General features: G+C 45.3%; 1 protein-coding gene across 1 annotated transcript; it reads left to right on the forward strand.

Annotated features, from left to right (window-relative positions):
* Positions 1-6,263: 6,263 nt before the first annotated feature.
* On the forward strand, positions 6,264-12,242 carry BCL2L14 (BCL2 like 14). Its single transcript, XM_074901196.1, has 5 exons — positions 6,264-6,690; positions 9,261-9,425; positions 10,270-10,337; positions 11,369-11,641; positions 12,201-12,242. Exons 1-5 carry the CDS (start codon positions 6,264-6,266, stop codon positions 12,240-12,242), a joined length of 975 nt encoding a protein of 324 aa, XP_074757297.1.
* The last annotated feature ends 695 nt before the right edge of the window (positions 12,243-12,937 follow it).

A 12,937-nucleotide genomic window follows, 5' to 3' on the forward strand; every position in this document is an offset into this window, starting at 1 on the left:
GGAGAGACTGGGAAAGCATGAGTCCAGCACCCAAGTTTGGGCTCAAGAGGAGTCTGTGGTGAGCACAGGCCAAGAGGACTTGCAGAGTTAGCCACCACGGTGGTTTGCAGCTATATGTGCAACTATAAATTAATAAACAACACCAATACAACAACTATTGAGAAATGGTGTAGCCAGGACACCACTTGGTCCAGTTTTGCTGAACAAGGCCTACAGCTGGATGACCTCCAAATCAACAGTTATTCCATCTGTACTTGAACCTCCAGGCTACACTTCCTCCTAACAAAGAGTAAACAGTCACACTGTTAGCTTATATCTTTCTTATCGTTTTCTTTCTGTATCCCGCCCACTCAGCCTCATACAATAAACTTCTCAAGCTTTTAGTTTAATATCATTGCAGTTGGCCCAGGGTGGTGATACAGTGCTACAAGTTGGAGGATTGGGTATTTTTGTGGACTTGAGCAAGTTTAGCCAGTCTTGGCTCTCAGAGACTCCAAAGGAAAGAGGGTTTTGTTGGTCGTGCTGATCACAGAAACCCATCTGTGTTTTTGCTAAATTTCTCCATCCTGGCAGATAATTCTTGAAGTGGATGGAGGGTTGTAGCTAAAAGTACCACTACGAGCGTTGGCAGTTCAGTTTCCATTTTCTGGGAAATGGCATGTGGATGTGACATTTGACAATGGTAAGAAAAGGTCTGGAGGAGAGTAAAGAGGGAGGGGGTAAGACTGCTGCCTTGGAGCCTGCAAGCTCCAGAAGATAAATAATTTAGACCAGAGTTTTTAAATAGACAGAACGAGACCGTGCTGCTACTCTCCATAATCTGACCTTCCAAATTTCTTTTAATCATCCTAGGAAATAATATGCAGATTTGGGTTTTAGCAGGACTTCCAAGTACTTGTCAAACCAAATCAATGCCTGCATTAAAAAACGTTCTTTACAGAAATTCGTTTCTGAGAAAAGAGTTCATGCAAAGCGAGTGCTGCTTCTGCAAAAGGCCTGGCTCGTCTCTGACCCACGCCAGATGGGATATTGGAAAAATAATATGGTTATAGTATGAAGAAGTAAATCTAAAGAGAGATTTAAGTCACCAGTTAAGATTTCAAACTTTAAAATTAACTGAAAAACAAGTTAGCTACTGGCAGTCTCCTTTATAAACGCTCACCAGCACGTGGTGATACCTCCTTTCCTCGCTATTTGTAAGTAATGTCATAAATGAGCTATAAACTGTGACTCCTTGTTCTCTTTTACACTCCTCCAGCCTTCCTGTATACACAGGGGTGAGATTTCTTACCGAGACATCAGCGCTCAAAAAAAGTCCCAGCAAGGAAGCTCTAATACCACGTTTTTACCAACATAATTTGTTTTATTTCCCAGAGGTTCCCCATCAGAGCGAGGGGCAGGTTTAGCTGTACAGCTGCATCTGATGTGCGAGTGCTTATTTGATGTTACGTGCTGGCAAGCTGTAATAATACTGAACCTCCTGCTATCGGTCTGCACTCAGCCTCGTTTAGGAGACCAACCCTTGAACTCTTATTTGATTTTTATCTGTACAGCCACCTCGGGTAGGACTGTTCTCAACGTATAAGTAATAGCCCAGCGCACAGGGATGTGAGGGTTATTTAATGCTATTGTCGGTAATTCCTCTTGCTGTTTGGGAATGAATTTTTATATTATTTTATGTAATTACTTTATAATTATATATATAGCTTATCTACTTTTATATTGATATTTATATTAATGAAAAATGATTGTGACACAAATTATTTTAGATCTATGAAGTGCACCCATGGTAGGGAAGGCTCTGCTGTATTAAGTAGAGTCTGTATCTGATCTGAGTAGTGAAGTTATATATTTTTGAGGAGAAACCTAAGTTTGAATCAAGTATTAAATAATGAAAAAGAATGGCATAGCCTTTAAAATTTTCTCTCTATTTCTGGATGAACTTCAAAATGAAATAAATGCTTGGTCTGGCTTCTGGGGCAAAGGGAAGTGCCTGTTCCTGAACTCTGACTCGCTGAAGGGATTTGATGTAGCCTTGCTTTCTGTGTAGCGGAGACACAAACAAAGTGCAGCTTAAAACACTCTTTAAGCTCCTCCGGGCTGCACTGGCCTCAAACAATCACAGGGCACAGAAAAGGTCCTACCTTCGCTCCCCTGAGATCCTGAGGGTGGTATGTGTATCAGCACACCCTTCCTACGTGCAGCAACAAAGCAGCAGCAGCCCCATGCTTGTCTTGCATCATATCACTTCTCTGTTTTGTTTTTTTTTTTTTTCTGTATTTCAAGCTCTCACTTCTTTTTCTCCACTTGGTTTGTTTCTTGTAACAGCCTCTTGCTGACTTTTTCCTGCTGGGCTTTCAGTTTCCCTTGCAAGTTTGTTAAACCAGCCTTCATGAACCCTGTGAGAAGATGCAAAATTCTTGCTGACCTTTTGAATATCTCAAGGCAGCAACCAGCAAGAGGAGGGGAACTTGCTCCCTGTCTCACAGCCTCCAAACTGCCCCGGCCATGTTCAGCAAACAGGGACTCACCTTGGCATGAGCTTGTGAGCAAGAGGTCTCGGTGCAGCACTGGGCCCTTCACAGGACAGGGCTTCTGCTGAAGCCCAGGAGCCTGTTCGAAGATAAGGCAGTCTTGGGTGCTGTCGGGATAAAGCCTCATCTGAGCATAGTGGGATGTTTTGCCACATGAAATATAAATTTCTAAACACTGAATTGCAGCACGCTGCTAGCAGAGAGCTGAGCAAAACTGACACCTGGAATCGCACCGGGAAGAAAATTTCAGAGGGGCTGGTGCCATGTGTTTGAGACACGGGCGGTGGTGTGTCAGTGGCTTAACTTGAGCACAGTTGGGAAATTATATTTTGGCTCACTCCTGGACTTAACCTAGCAGTTCCCTGAGAGATAAACTAGTAACCTTTCCTGTCTCTACCAATGGACATGCTGAGGTTTTTTTCTCCACTTTTCCCCCCTTCTTCCTATCACACTCTTCCCATTCTCATTTCTCCAGCGACTGTCCTAAAGTGAAAGTGGAAGCCAATGATATCCCAGAGCAGCATCTGGAACAGTCCTGTCTCTTGAGGAGAAAACAGGGTCCCTAAAATGGGATGCAGACTGTGAGGTGCATAGATGCATTTAGCAGTGCAAGGTTAGAGGAACTGTGATATGACACTCCAGGTTTCTTCCTCCTCACCCTTTTACCCTTCTTCTCTCCCTTTGTCCTCTCCTTCCAATTCCCCTTTTCCTTCCTCATCCCCTTCACTGGTAAGGACAATGCTGAACATGTACGCCATGGGTTTGGAGTTGGTCTAATTTCTGATGATCCTACATCTGTTAAGGGCAGTTTTATACTTTTCTTCTGCTGTCTCAATAACACCACCAAAAACCAACTTATGGTGGAAGTGGCTCATCTATGTTTTGTTATATTGGTTGCCTTCTCTAGCTAACGGCAAAATAGCACAGAGTGCCACAAACTTTTTTTTTTTTTTAAATTTAAAAGGTTACGTGTGTGAAACTTAACTAAAATGAAGTTAAAATCTTACAATGAAAGTAGTATTGAAAACAAGGTGACAAATCAGCTGGGCTTTGTTTCTCTCCATAACTTGCTGGGGCAGGGAAATCTTTTGGTTGGTCAGTCACTTCAAACTTTTTTATTAACCCCCTTTAAGCGTGTCAGTCCTAACACCACCTGTATCCAGAAGACAAATGGTATCCATTATACCCAAGTAGTGAATGCCTGTGAGGTGAGGTGTCTGGTCCAAATAAAGGTGTTCAGAAGTTTAAAGCCAGACTTCTGCTAAAAATGAGCTAGTATCCTCCTGTGGATTTTCATGGGACTAGGATGGTTTATACCAGGGGAAGATCTGGTGCTTCATACATACATATATGACTTATTTCACCCTCATGCTTAGGAAAAAGAAAGTTTTAGGGTGATTAATAGATGGATCGGACTGCAACAACTTGTAGTTTTCTAGAGTTGGAAGGAAGCAGCTAGTAACTTCAGACCTCTCCACAGTAAAGATCTGCAATTAAAGCACAGCCTAGCAATCTCCCTGCCTCTGAGCTTTGCCTCCCAACACCTCTGAAGAGGCAGGGTACCCAAGTCCTTCATACACCACTGCTGTGCCCGCAGGCGCCTGCAGAATAAGGCTGCGCTAGAATGTTGCCTCCTACACAACAGCTGCCCGGTTGCTGTGAACTGGGGGAGCCAGCTTGCTCTTATCCCAGTGGCAAAAGTTAAAAATACATGGGGAGCAAGGCAGCCCGTTCCCACTGACTCTCCTTTGGACCCAGGAGGCGCATGGTGTGTGCTTAGCTCCCAAAACGTGAGTCTCCGTCCTGCTAGATATGTGTCAGCAGTAGGGTTCCATTCAAAGTGACAAATCCCAGAATCATTCGGGTTGGAAAAGCCCCTCGGGATCATCGAGTCCAACCCTCAGCCCCACTCTACAAAGTTCTCCCCTACCCCACATCCCCCCACAGCTCATCCCAACGGCCCTGAAACCCCCCCAGGGATGGGGACTCCCCCCTCCCTGGACAGCCTGTTCCACTCTCGGACCACTCTTGCTGGGAAACATTTTCTCCTCCTGCCCAGCCTGACCCTCCCCTGTGGCAGTTTCCAGCCGTTCCCTCTTGTCCTGTCCCTGATCCCCTGGGAGCAGAGCCCAGCCCCAGCCTCTCTGCAATGTCCTGTCAGGAGCTGCAGAGAGGGATGAGGGCTCCCCTCAGCCTCCTCCTCCTCACACTGAACACTCCCAGCTCCTGCCCTGCCTCCTCACAGGATTGATTCTCCAAGCCCTCCAGCTTCGTTAATAGCTGGCTGATATTCCAGACAGGAAGAAATTAGCTTAAATTTGTCTCTGTCAGTCTGAGGGCACAGTGCGAGTGAATTTGGTACTTGTTTAAGAGAGCACAGTGGGGGCAGAGCCTCCTATTTTGACTTGTCAGCAAGAGAGGCCCCAGCAACAGATTCTGGAGACGTGCACAGTTTTGTTCGACTTTGCTTGAGTCATTGAGCAGAGGCATTGCAGAGAGCCTGCTGGTGGTGGTCAGGGCCACCTGCTCAAAGAACTGAAACCTCCCCTGGGCTCTGCAGATGACACCTTTTTGAGAATTTAAAATAATAATAAAAAAAGCACAGCACTAGGTCACTGCATCGCAGCTGGTCACTCCCATTTGTTCCTCTTGTTGCTCTGGCTTCCAGGAGGCTGGTGGCAAATGGGTCTAGTGCTAAGCAAAGGTTTAAGAGTGTTTCATGCTGTGGCTTGATGAGCTGCAATACGTGGAGAAACAGGAAGATGGCAAAATGCGTGTGTGTGCTGTGGGGTTGTTATGTTTATTTGGATGTGAACAAGTTACACTAGATAAGTACCACCACAGCACTCATTGCACGAAACGTGCAAAATCGTTGACCTGAGTCCCCTGAAGTAAAAGGACAGTTGGATATGAATAAATATAATAATTTTTCCTTGGGCTAGTTCTTGCTTATTTTGCTACCTAGAGCACTCAGGGCCTGCATTTCACAGAAACATCTCGGTTGGAAAGGCCCTTGCAGCTCCTCCAGCACCACCATGACCCTCCCCCTGACCGTTCCCAACTCCCCCAGATCCCTCAGCGCTGGCTCAGCCCGACTCTTCAACCCCTCCAGGGATCCCGGGGACTCCCCCCTGCCCTGGGCAGCCCATTCCAATGCCCAACAGCCCCTTCTGCAAAGAAATACTTCCTAATATCTAGTCTAAACCTTCCCTAGTGCAACTTGAGGCGCTTACCTCTTGTCCTATAGCTTATTATTTGTCAAACCTTCCTCTGAAAGCTCAATTCTGATGTATTTAGATGCTTGCTCATTTGAGCCACAGTGTAGGCTTTTCCTTTGCAGTGCTTTGATGAATCGTTTTTCTTTCCATCCCAAGAATCAGTTATTATTGTTATGGGCTTTCATCTTTTCACGCACTGCGCCCTGACCACTGAATACTCCTTGAATTTCCTCATCTTTCCTGTCTAAGCCACCAAATGCAGTTAAAAGCAATGTTCCCATTCTTTGACAGCCTTGATTGCCACCTGAGGTATTTCTCAGTAACCAAATTCTCTTCCTAGAAAACAGCGCTTCTCTGGCTCCCGGGTACTGCAATATTGTTCACATCGCTGAGGTTTATAAGGTGTTTGGTGAAAGGTTCTCTAGAAATGTCAAATTCTGGTTGGTATTAATGAAAACCAGACTGTTCCCTAAGCCATTAAAACTAAGAATATGTTCTTGCAGGAACCAAGATGTCTTCACCAAATGATGTCAGCATGGAAGAAATACCACTGGAAGATGATGAGCGAGACAGCATAGAATACAAGATCCTGATGGCCTATGCCCAGCGGCGACTGTCTGTCCGTAAATATGGGAATCTTCTGAAAAATGAGGCTAACGTAAAGAAATCATCATCCTTAATCAGAAGAAAAGTAAAGATTGACCATCAAAGGGATCAATATGGACCAAGCCAAAGAGCTGTTTTTCAGGGTGGCGTTTTCGGCAAAGAGCAAGTGAAAGCCAAGAGCTTGTCTACCTCTCACCAATCTTTTCTCTCTGGCAGAGAAAAGAGGGAAAAGCCCCCAGTGCTGTTACTGCAGGGAAGGCGCACAGTAAATGTCTCAATTTCTGAGACCCAACCTGAGATCCTTCCAGAAGGGAATTCTCAGCATCAGACAAGTATGTCATAGTTCTTTCCTTCTGTTGCCCGCCTTTAACTCTCTCTCTAAATAGCTGAAATGGCTGTGGCCTGTGGAAAAGGCAGGAGGAGGAAGGTGTTTTCTTCCACTTTTTGGTCACCTCTTATACTAGCTTTATTGATTTCTACTGAGGAAGGCAGATTGCCAGATCATCAGCAGTGCTTGCCCGCACAAGATTCATGCTTGTGACTGGCTTTGCTCTTTTCCATCATAAGGTGGTAAGTATCATAATTGCACAGGCTGGGTTTTTTCCAAACAATTGCACAGGCTGGTTGGCACTTTTTTTTTTTTTCCCTGAGCATTGTTTTTTTCTTTTTCATACCCTAGAAAGAAAACAGAAAACACTAGTCAGACTGCAGACCTCCATACTAAAATCAAGGAAGAGAAGTTGTTTGAAGGCCTGTTCGAGGAGCTTTATCATGCAGTAAATATTCCACAATAAAGACAAAAGTGCTAGATTCTGCTTGAAGCTCTGGTGCCAAGTAGTTGGCTGTGACCAGCCCCAAGCATGGAGCAGACTGCGTCTCCAGGCCACCTCTCATAACCCCACCATGTATCTTAAATGGAAAGAGTCTTCCAGAGTTACCTAAGTCTCCTCTACACGTTGTTATTATCCAAAGTCTGAAGCTGCCCCCCATGAGTTGGAAGAAGAGGTGGTAGGTAGCTGTAATCCATCTGGCATCCAGGAATTCCATCCATATAAGCCCTCAAAGCCTGTCCCACATCAGTTGCTGCACTGCAGGCAATAAGATTTTACCTTTCCTGCTCTGGATAATAACTAATATTTTAACTTCTTGTACCAGACTGGGAGAGGAGGATGAGGTATCCCCATTAAGTTGCCATATTGCTTTCATACAGATAAGGCACGGGGTTGTTTACTTTGTCCCAGCTTGATACTCGGTGTCACAGTGATTGCTCTCCCCTTTCACTGCATTTAAAGATATTTCTAAAAATTATCCACCACTGACTTCTCCTCTGTCTCCAGCCTAATGCCCCACCCCTGACCAGTTTAACCATCCTGGGCCAGCTCCTACCCACCAAGCCCATAACTCTCCCTGCTGCCAGTCTCTCAAGCAAGACTCCCTGCCCCAGCCCAGTGCCTTTCACCAGGTGAAAATAACTATAACTTTCCCTTGTTTGGTTGCCATGGCCATATGTTAGCATCCAGATATCTGGTTTTACATCCGTTTTATTTTCACATTGTGAAGGAAAGTGCTGGAAAGTTTGGGTGCAATCACTTGATGGCCCTGCCAACACATCACCGAGTTCCCTGCAGCATGGCCTGGAGGCAAAGTCTTCCCGTGCTGGGTGTTAACCTCCCTGGGGATCCTTCTTGGCTCCAAGTCTCCCCTAGGCTCCCTTACCTGCCCTTCAGCAGATTACTGGACCAACTCCTAAAACATGATTATCATTTATCACTTGTATAGCAGCTGCACTACAAGCTTAGTCACACCATTCTGGAGCAAATGGGGGTGCTTTTGGGGATTACTTATCTAAACTGAAGGCCTATTCAATTTAAACCAGTTGCCTAATCTTAGGTTTCCAAATTAATGAGCAGCCTGATCCCCATCCTGGAAGTTTAGCAGCTCCCTGACAAGATCTCCAGGCAGGCAAGGGGATGGAAAAGTCTTGGGGTTGATTCACCAGCCTTAAAATGCATTTTTTATTGGCTGCATGAACCCCTGCTGCCCCCACAATAAACTCTGCTCATGAATCTTACACGTGTTACGGGTCAGGTCACTGCTGAGCTGGCCTTGATGTCTGCTGGTCACCCAGGAGCTGCCACCTGGCAGCGGTGGTGGGGAGACAGAGTTTTTCATCCCAAGGTCTGTGAGGTGAATTGTAAAGAAAAGCATTTTTTATATGAAACAAACCTTGCACCAGCTCCTCCTGCTCTCTTTGCTATAGCAGGATCCCCGTTGAGTGCCCTCACAGAGCGATGCCTTCAGCCAGTCAAGATCCTGCACAGGGTCATTACACAAGGTGGATAAATCCAGTCTGGTTGCCGAGTTCTCCTGATACTCATGTCTGTTTAATACAAGTGTCAAGGACACGAGAAGCTTTTGTGCTAGAGGTGCCTCTGAAGTGAAGTCTACTTCTCCTTTGCTCAGGATTAGCCTGTAAGAACAAGGGAAGAGCATTCAAATATCCCGTCTTTTCTGAATCTGGACCTATAGATGAACTAATCATGGGCAATACAACTCAGGTCTAAGATTCACCATCCTGTAGAGCAGAACTCTCACATTTCTTAATTCATGGCATGCTTCTGGCCTGCAAAGTTGTATGCTGGTGAGCAACACTCACACTTGCTTCTGTACGGCCTCTGTATAGCTAGCTGCTGCTCAGATACTAGAAGGGGGTTGTTTTGCATTACTTGTCTTTAAATTATTACCAGCTGATCTCAAGCAGTAGCAAAACCCCAGCATGGAGAAATGTAGCTGTTGGTAACCTCTGGGCACTTCCACCTCAGGGGCCGTGTAAATGGGTAAATCACTGAATTATTTCCTGGCAAGATTAATTGCTTTATTTCCCACCCTCTTCCCCGATCAGGTGAAACAGCAGATGTCAACCACATTGCAGACAAACTTGCCAAGCTTGTTACTTCCAGATCTGAGGAATCTCCTTCAGATGTGTCATTCAGGATGATGTATCATGCCCCACGTCAGGAACAAGACAACAGCCAGCCTGCTGATGGACATGAGGGCGAGGAACACGGTAAGGGTGAAGAATGTCCTGCTGAGGGGCAGTACATCAGGTTGGGACTGCACACTGAGGCATCCTCTAGACATGGTGAAGCACGTGGCACTCCTGCAGTAAGATGCTGTGAAGAAGGAAGTTTGCTCTGTCCCAGGAGGTGTGACATGAAGAAAGGAGGACAAAGGCAGTGACATAAGGTGGCAGAGCAGTGGTAGGAGTGGCAGGACTGGGGGCAGAGTAATACATCAGGGCTCTAAGGCCAAAGACCAGTCGTTGGGGCAATAATGACTTGGTCAATCCCTCTTTGGTGATGGGAAAACACTGCTCAATCTCTGCTCAGAGTCTGAACTGCTTGTCTTCCATGATGCCTGCAGAGATTTAGTTTTAATACAAGCTTTTAGGAATTTTTGGTTACAAGAGGGATACTGCCATACTTGCATTTTCTAATCTGACAGACCCTGAGTTTGTCCCAATGAGTTGCAGAAGGTGTAATTGATAATGATGAGGGGATTTTTTTTTTTTCCTCCCTAATTTTCAGTCCATTTTTGTGGGCTTCCACTAATTGCTCTTTTGTTCTGGCTTATTATCAGACACACCTCGAAGCCCAAAGGGCTGGCAGTGGGATGTTAAAGACCCTGCTCTTTCCCAGATTAACTGGAGCAAAACATCAGGCTGCATTGCTTACTCCATGCAGACTAGAACAGCGAGCTTCAGCTTAAAACCCCGATACACAATTGTCTGTGGATTTGCCACAAAATAGCAGCTGTTTTCATGATTAAGTGACACAAAGGCTTTTGCCATAGTTTTCTATCTGGATCCTACTAGAAGGCTGCAATATTTATGTTACTTTTTTCCTTAACAGATGAAGAAAAGATAATACAAGAAATAGTTTCACTGTTAAGACAATCAGGGGACCGACTAGAAGAAAAGGTAACTCCTCTTTTCAGGAGCTACACAGGCTGGAGTGTGAGAGAGAGGTCACTCTTCTCTTGGGAGTGAATGTTTTATAACCTAGCACGCTCCTCTCTATCCTGAACTTCTCCTTCCACAGCTAGGGCTTTCTGAAACCTTCACCATTCATCCTGAAATCTTTCTTAAGACCAGAGGACTAGCAGACATCTCTGCTGGGGTGGGGGAGGAAGGTAATAGAAAGGTTGTGCGTTTCAAAGAGGAGTCACTCACATCATTCCCGTTGAGTTTCCTGGGACGTTGGGCACTTGTCTGACCCTGACTGACTCTTGTGTTCACATTAAATTTGACATACAAGTTGTTCCCAGTGGAGGGAGGGAAGCTCTACAGCTTTGAGAGTTCTTGTACGGAAAGGGAAATAAATCTTCTGTCTGCATTTTAGAAAGTCCTGCCCAAAAGTTATAGAAGAACCCCTGCCTGAGTCCATTAGTTGGAGTGCATGTTTTTTCTGTTAAAAACACAGGGATTTGTTCCCTTTACTCCCTTCTTTAGCTGCCCCTTCCGCTCTGTAAAGATATAATCCTAGATGGAGGAGATGCTCAGCTCCTGCAGCAGAGGGGTACCCAGATGCAGGAAGAAGCATCACGAAGATGGTGACTGAGCAAAAGGAGCTTAGCAGGGCACCTCTTGCCAGCACTTCTCATAACCTTGCCTCTACTGTCATCTTCCCACTGCTCCTGGGTTCCCATGTCTCCTCACCTGCAGGTCTCAATACCAAGGTCACGCTTGTTTCGCTTTCTTTCTCTCTTTCTGCTTCTTTCCTTCAAAAAAATGAAGATTATTTTTGAGGAAAAAACATAGAGCCACCTCCAGAGCCTGAGGGAGCGGCTTTGCAGTGAGGTGGGGAGATTGTGTGCCATCTCTTGCATTCCTCACCACGATTAGGCCACATTGGATGCATCACCTGGAGATGTTCTCCTTTCCTGATGAGATGGGGAAAGCAGTTCTGACAGAAGTGGCTCGATTTAACCAATCCTTTTTCTTATTTTCAGATCAAGAAGGACAGGGTTTTCTATCAGTGTTTTAAAGAGATGCTGTCCTACACCTTCTTTGAGAGGATCACTGATACGTTCCTGGAGAATGTCTCAGCAGATTCAACAAATGAGCCAAGAGGCCAAGTACAACTCACAAAAGTTGCCTTTACAATGGAACTTGCCACCAGACTTACTGCTGTGGACAACCATCCCATGAACCTGGTCTTGGGCTTCGGATTAAAGTACCTCAGAGAACACTTCAGGCCGTGGATTCAGGACCAGGGTGGCTGGGTATGTGTTTTGCCTCCCTTGACTTGTGCTTCTGGCCCCTCTAACATGGGCCAAAAGCAAACCAAACCAAACTGCATGTTCTTGAACACTGCGTGTACTCCAGCTGTGGAATATACTTGCTAGAAGATATCTCCTATGCTGCACGATTTAATTTACACATGTACAAAAATCAATAGGGGACATTTGTGGAGGGTTGTTAAGGATAAAATACCATTCCTGGCACAGACAGTCTCTTCACCACAAATAGCTGAAGGCTGGAAGAAACACCAAGAAACTTCATACTTGCCCTAATCCTATACTTCTCTGTAGAAGTGTGCTGCTGGCGAGTTCTGGGGACAGCACAGTAGTTCAGGAGTTCATACAGCCATCCTAGTCCTTTTGTGCTTCATGAAATGAATGGAAACATTCAGCAGGTGCACAACCTATATCCATAAGAATCCACAGTACGTGAGGCCAGGAAATCCTCCTGGCAAACCTACTGGCTGACCTCAGCAGAGTTCAAATTAGGGTGAGGGTGCCCATTGCTTTTACAATTGTAAGTTTTCTTTCTATGTTACAGGAGAAGGCTCTGACTTCACTGGATCAGGAAGAAGTAGAGTAATCATCACTGAATTCATTCATCAGGGAGCAGGAGCCTTCAGTTAAGGAACACAGGATCTTACCACAATCCAATGCCGCGGTGATTGGTGGCTATATATTCTTAATTTTTCCATGGCTAACTCTGGTGGGTAACACTCCACTTTCTTAAAGCCAGTATTGATGTAAAAGTGTTCTTCAGTCGTTATGAAGGCACTTCCAACTCCCCTGGAGCATTCAGCCCCACAGATAGTGATTTTAGGTACCTTTATGAGTAGAGATGCTTGCCACTGCTCCTGAGGATGGTTAAAGTGAAAACTGGGGAAAAATACCAAAGTATGCAATCAAGAACCACTGGACTGTGATCAACCATCCACCAAGTGAGACAAGTGCTGCCACATTCCTGTGGTTCACAGCAGTAACATCTGTTACTAATCCCACAGTCTCTCGTTACAAGACATACCAACACACTGCTATCGGCTTCCTCTCTCTCCAATTAGATTCTCCAAAGTCCTGATGCCATTTTATACTTCTAAAAGGGACCAAGTAAGGCAAAAGAGGGATTTTTACTCCAGTGCCTTCCCCATACCCCCAAGAAAAGAGACTTGATCTACCTACAGATGCTTTTAATTTGCACTCTTCTGTCTTAAACCCCTTCAAAGCATAGTGCAATAGACGTCGACTTTTACAACATTATTTTGTCCCTTAATGTGCAAGATA

This window comes from Athene noctua, chromosome 3 (assembly GCF_965140245.1).
Source record: "Athene noctua chromosome 3, bAthNoc1.hap1.1, whole genome shotgun sequence".
Classification (NCBI taxonomy): domain Eukaryota; kingdom Metazoa; phylum Chordata; class Aves; order Strigiformes; family Strigidae; genus Athene; species Athene noctua.

Excerpts from the sequence above, each read along its gene's own strand:
- BCL2L14 (XM_074901196.1), top strand. The coding sequence starts at position 6,264 with ATGTCTTCACCAAATGATGTCAGCATGGAAGAAATACCACTGGAAGAT. Across the intron at positions 6,691-9,260 it reads GAATTCTCAGCATCAGACAA|GTGAAACAGCAGATGTCAAC; the intron begins GTATGTCATAGT and ends TTCCCCGATCAG. Across the intron at positions 10,338-11,368 it reads GGGACCGACTAGAAGAAAAG|ATCAAGAAGGACAGGGTTTT; the intron begins GTAACTCCTCTT and ends TCTTATTTTCAG.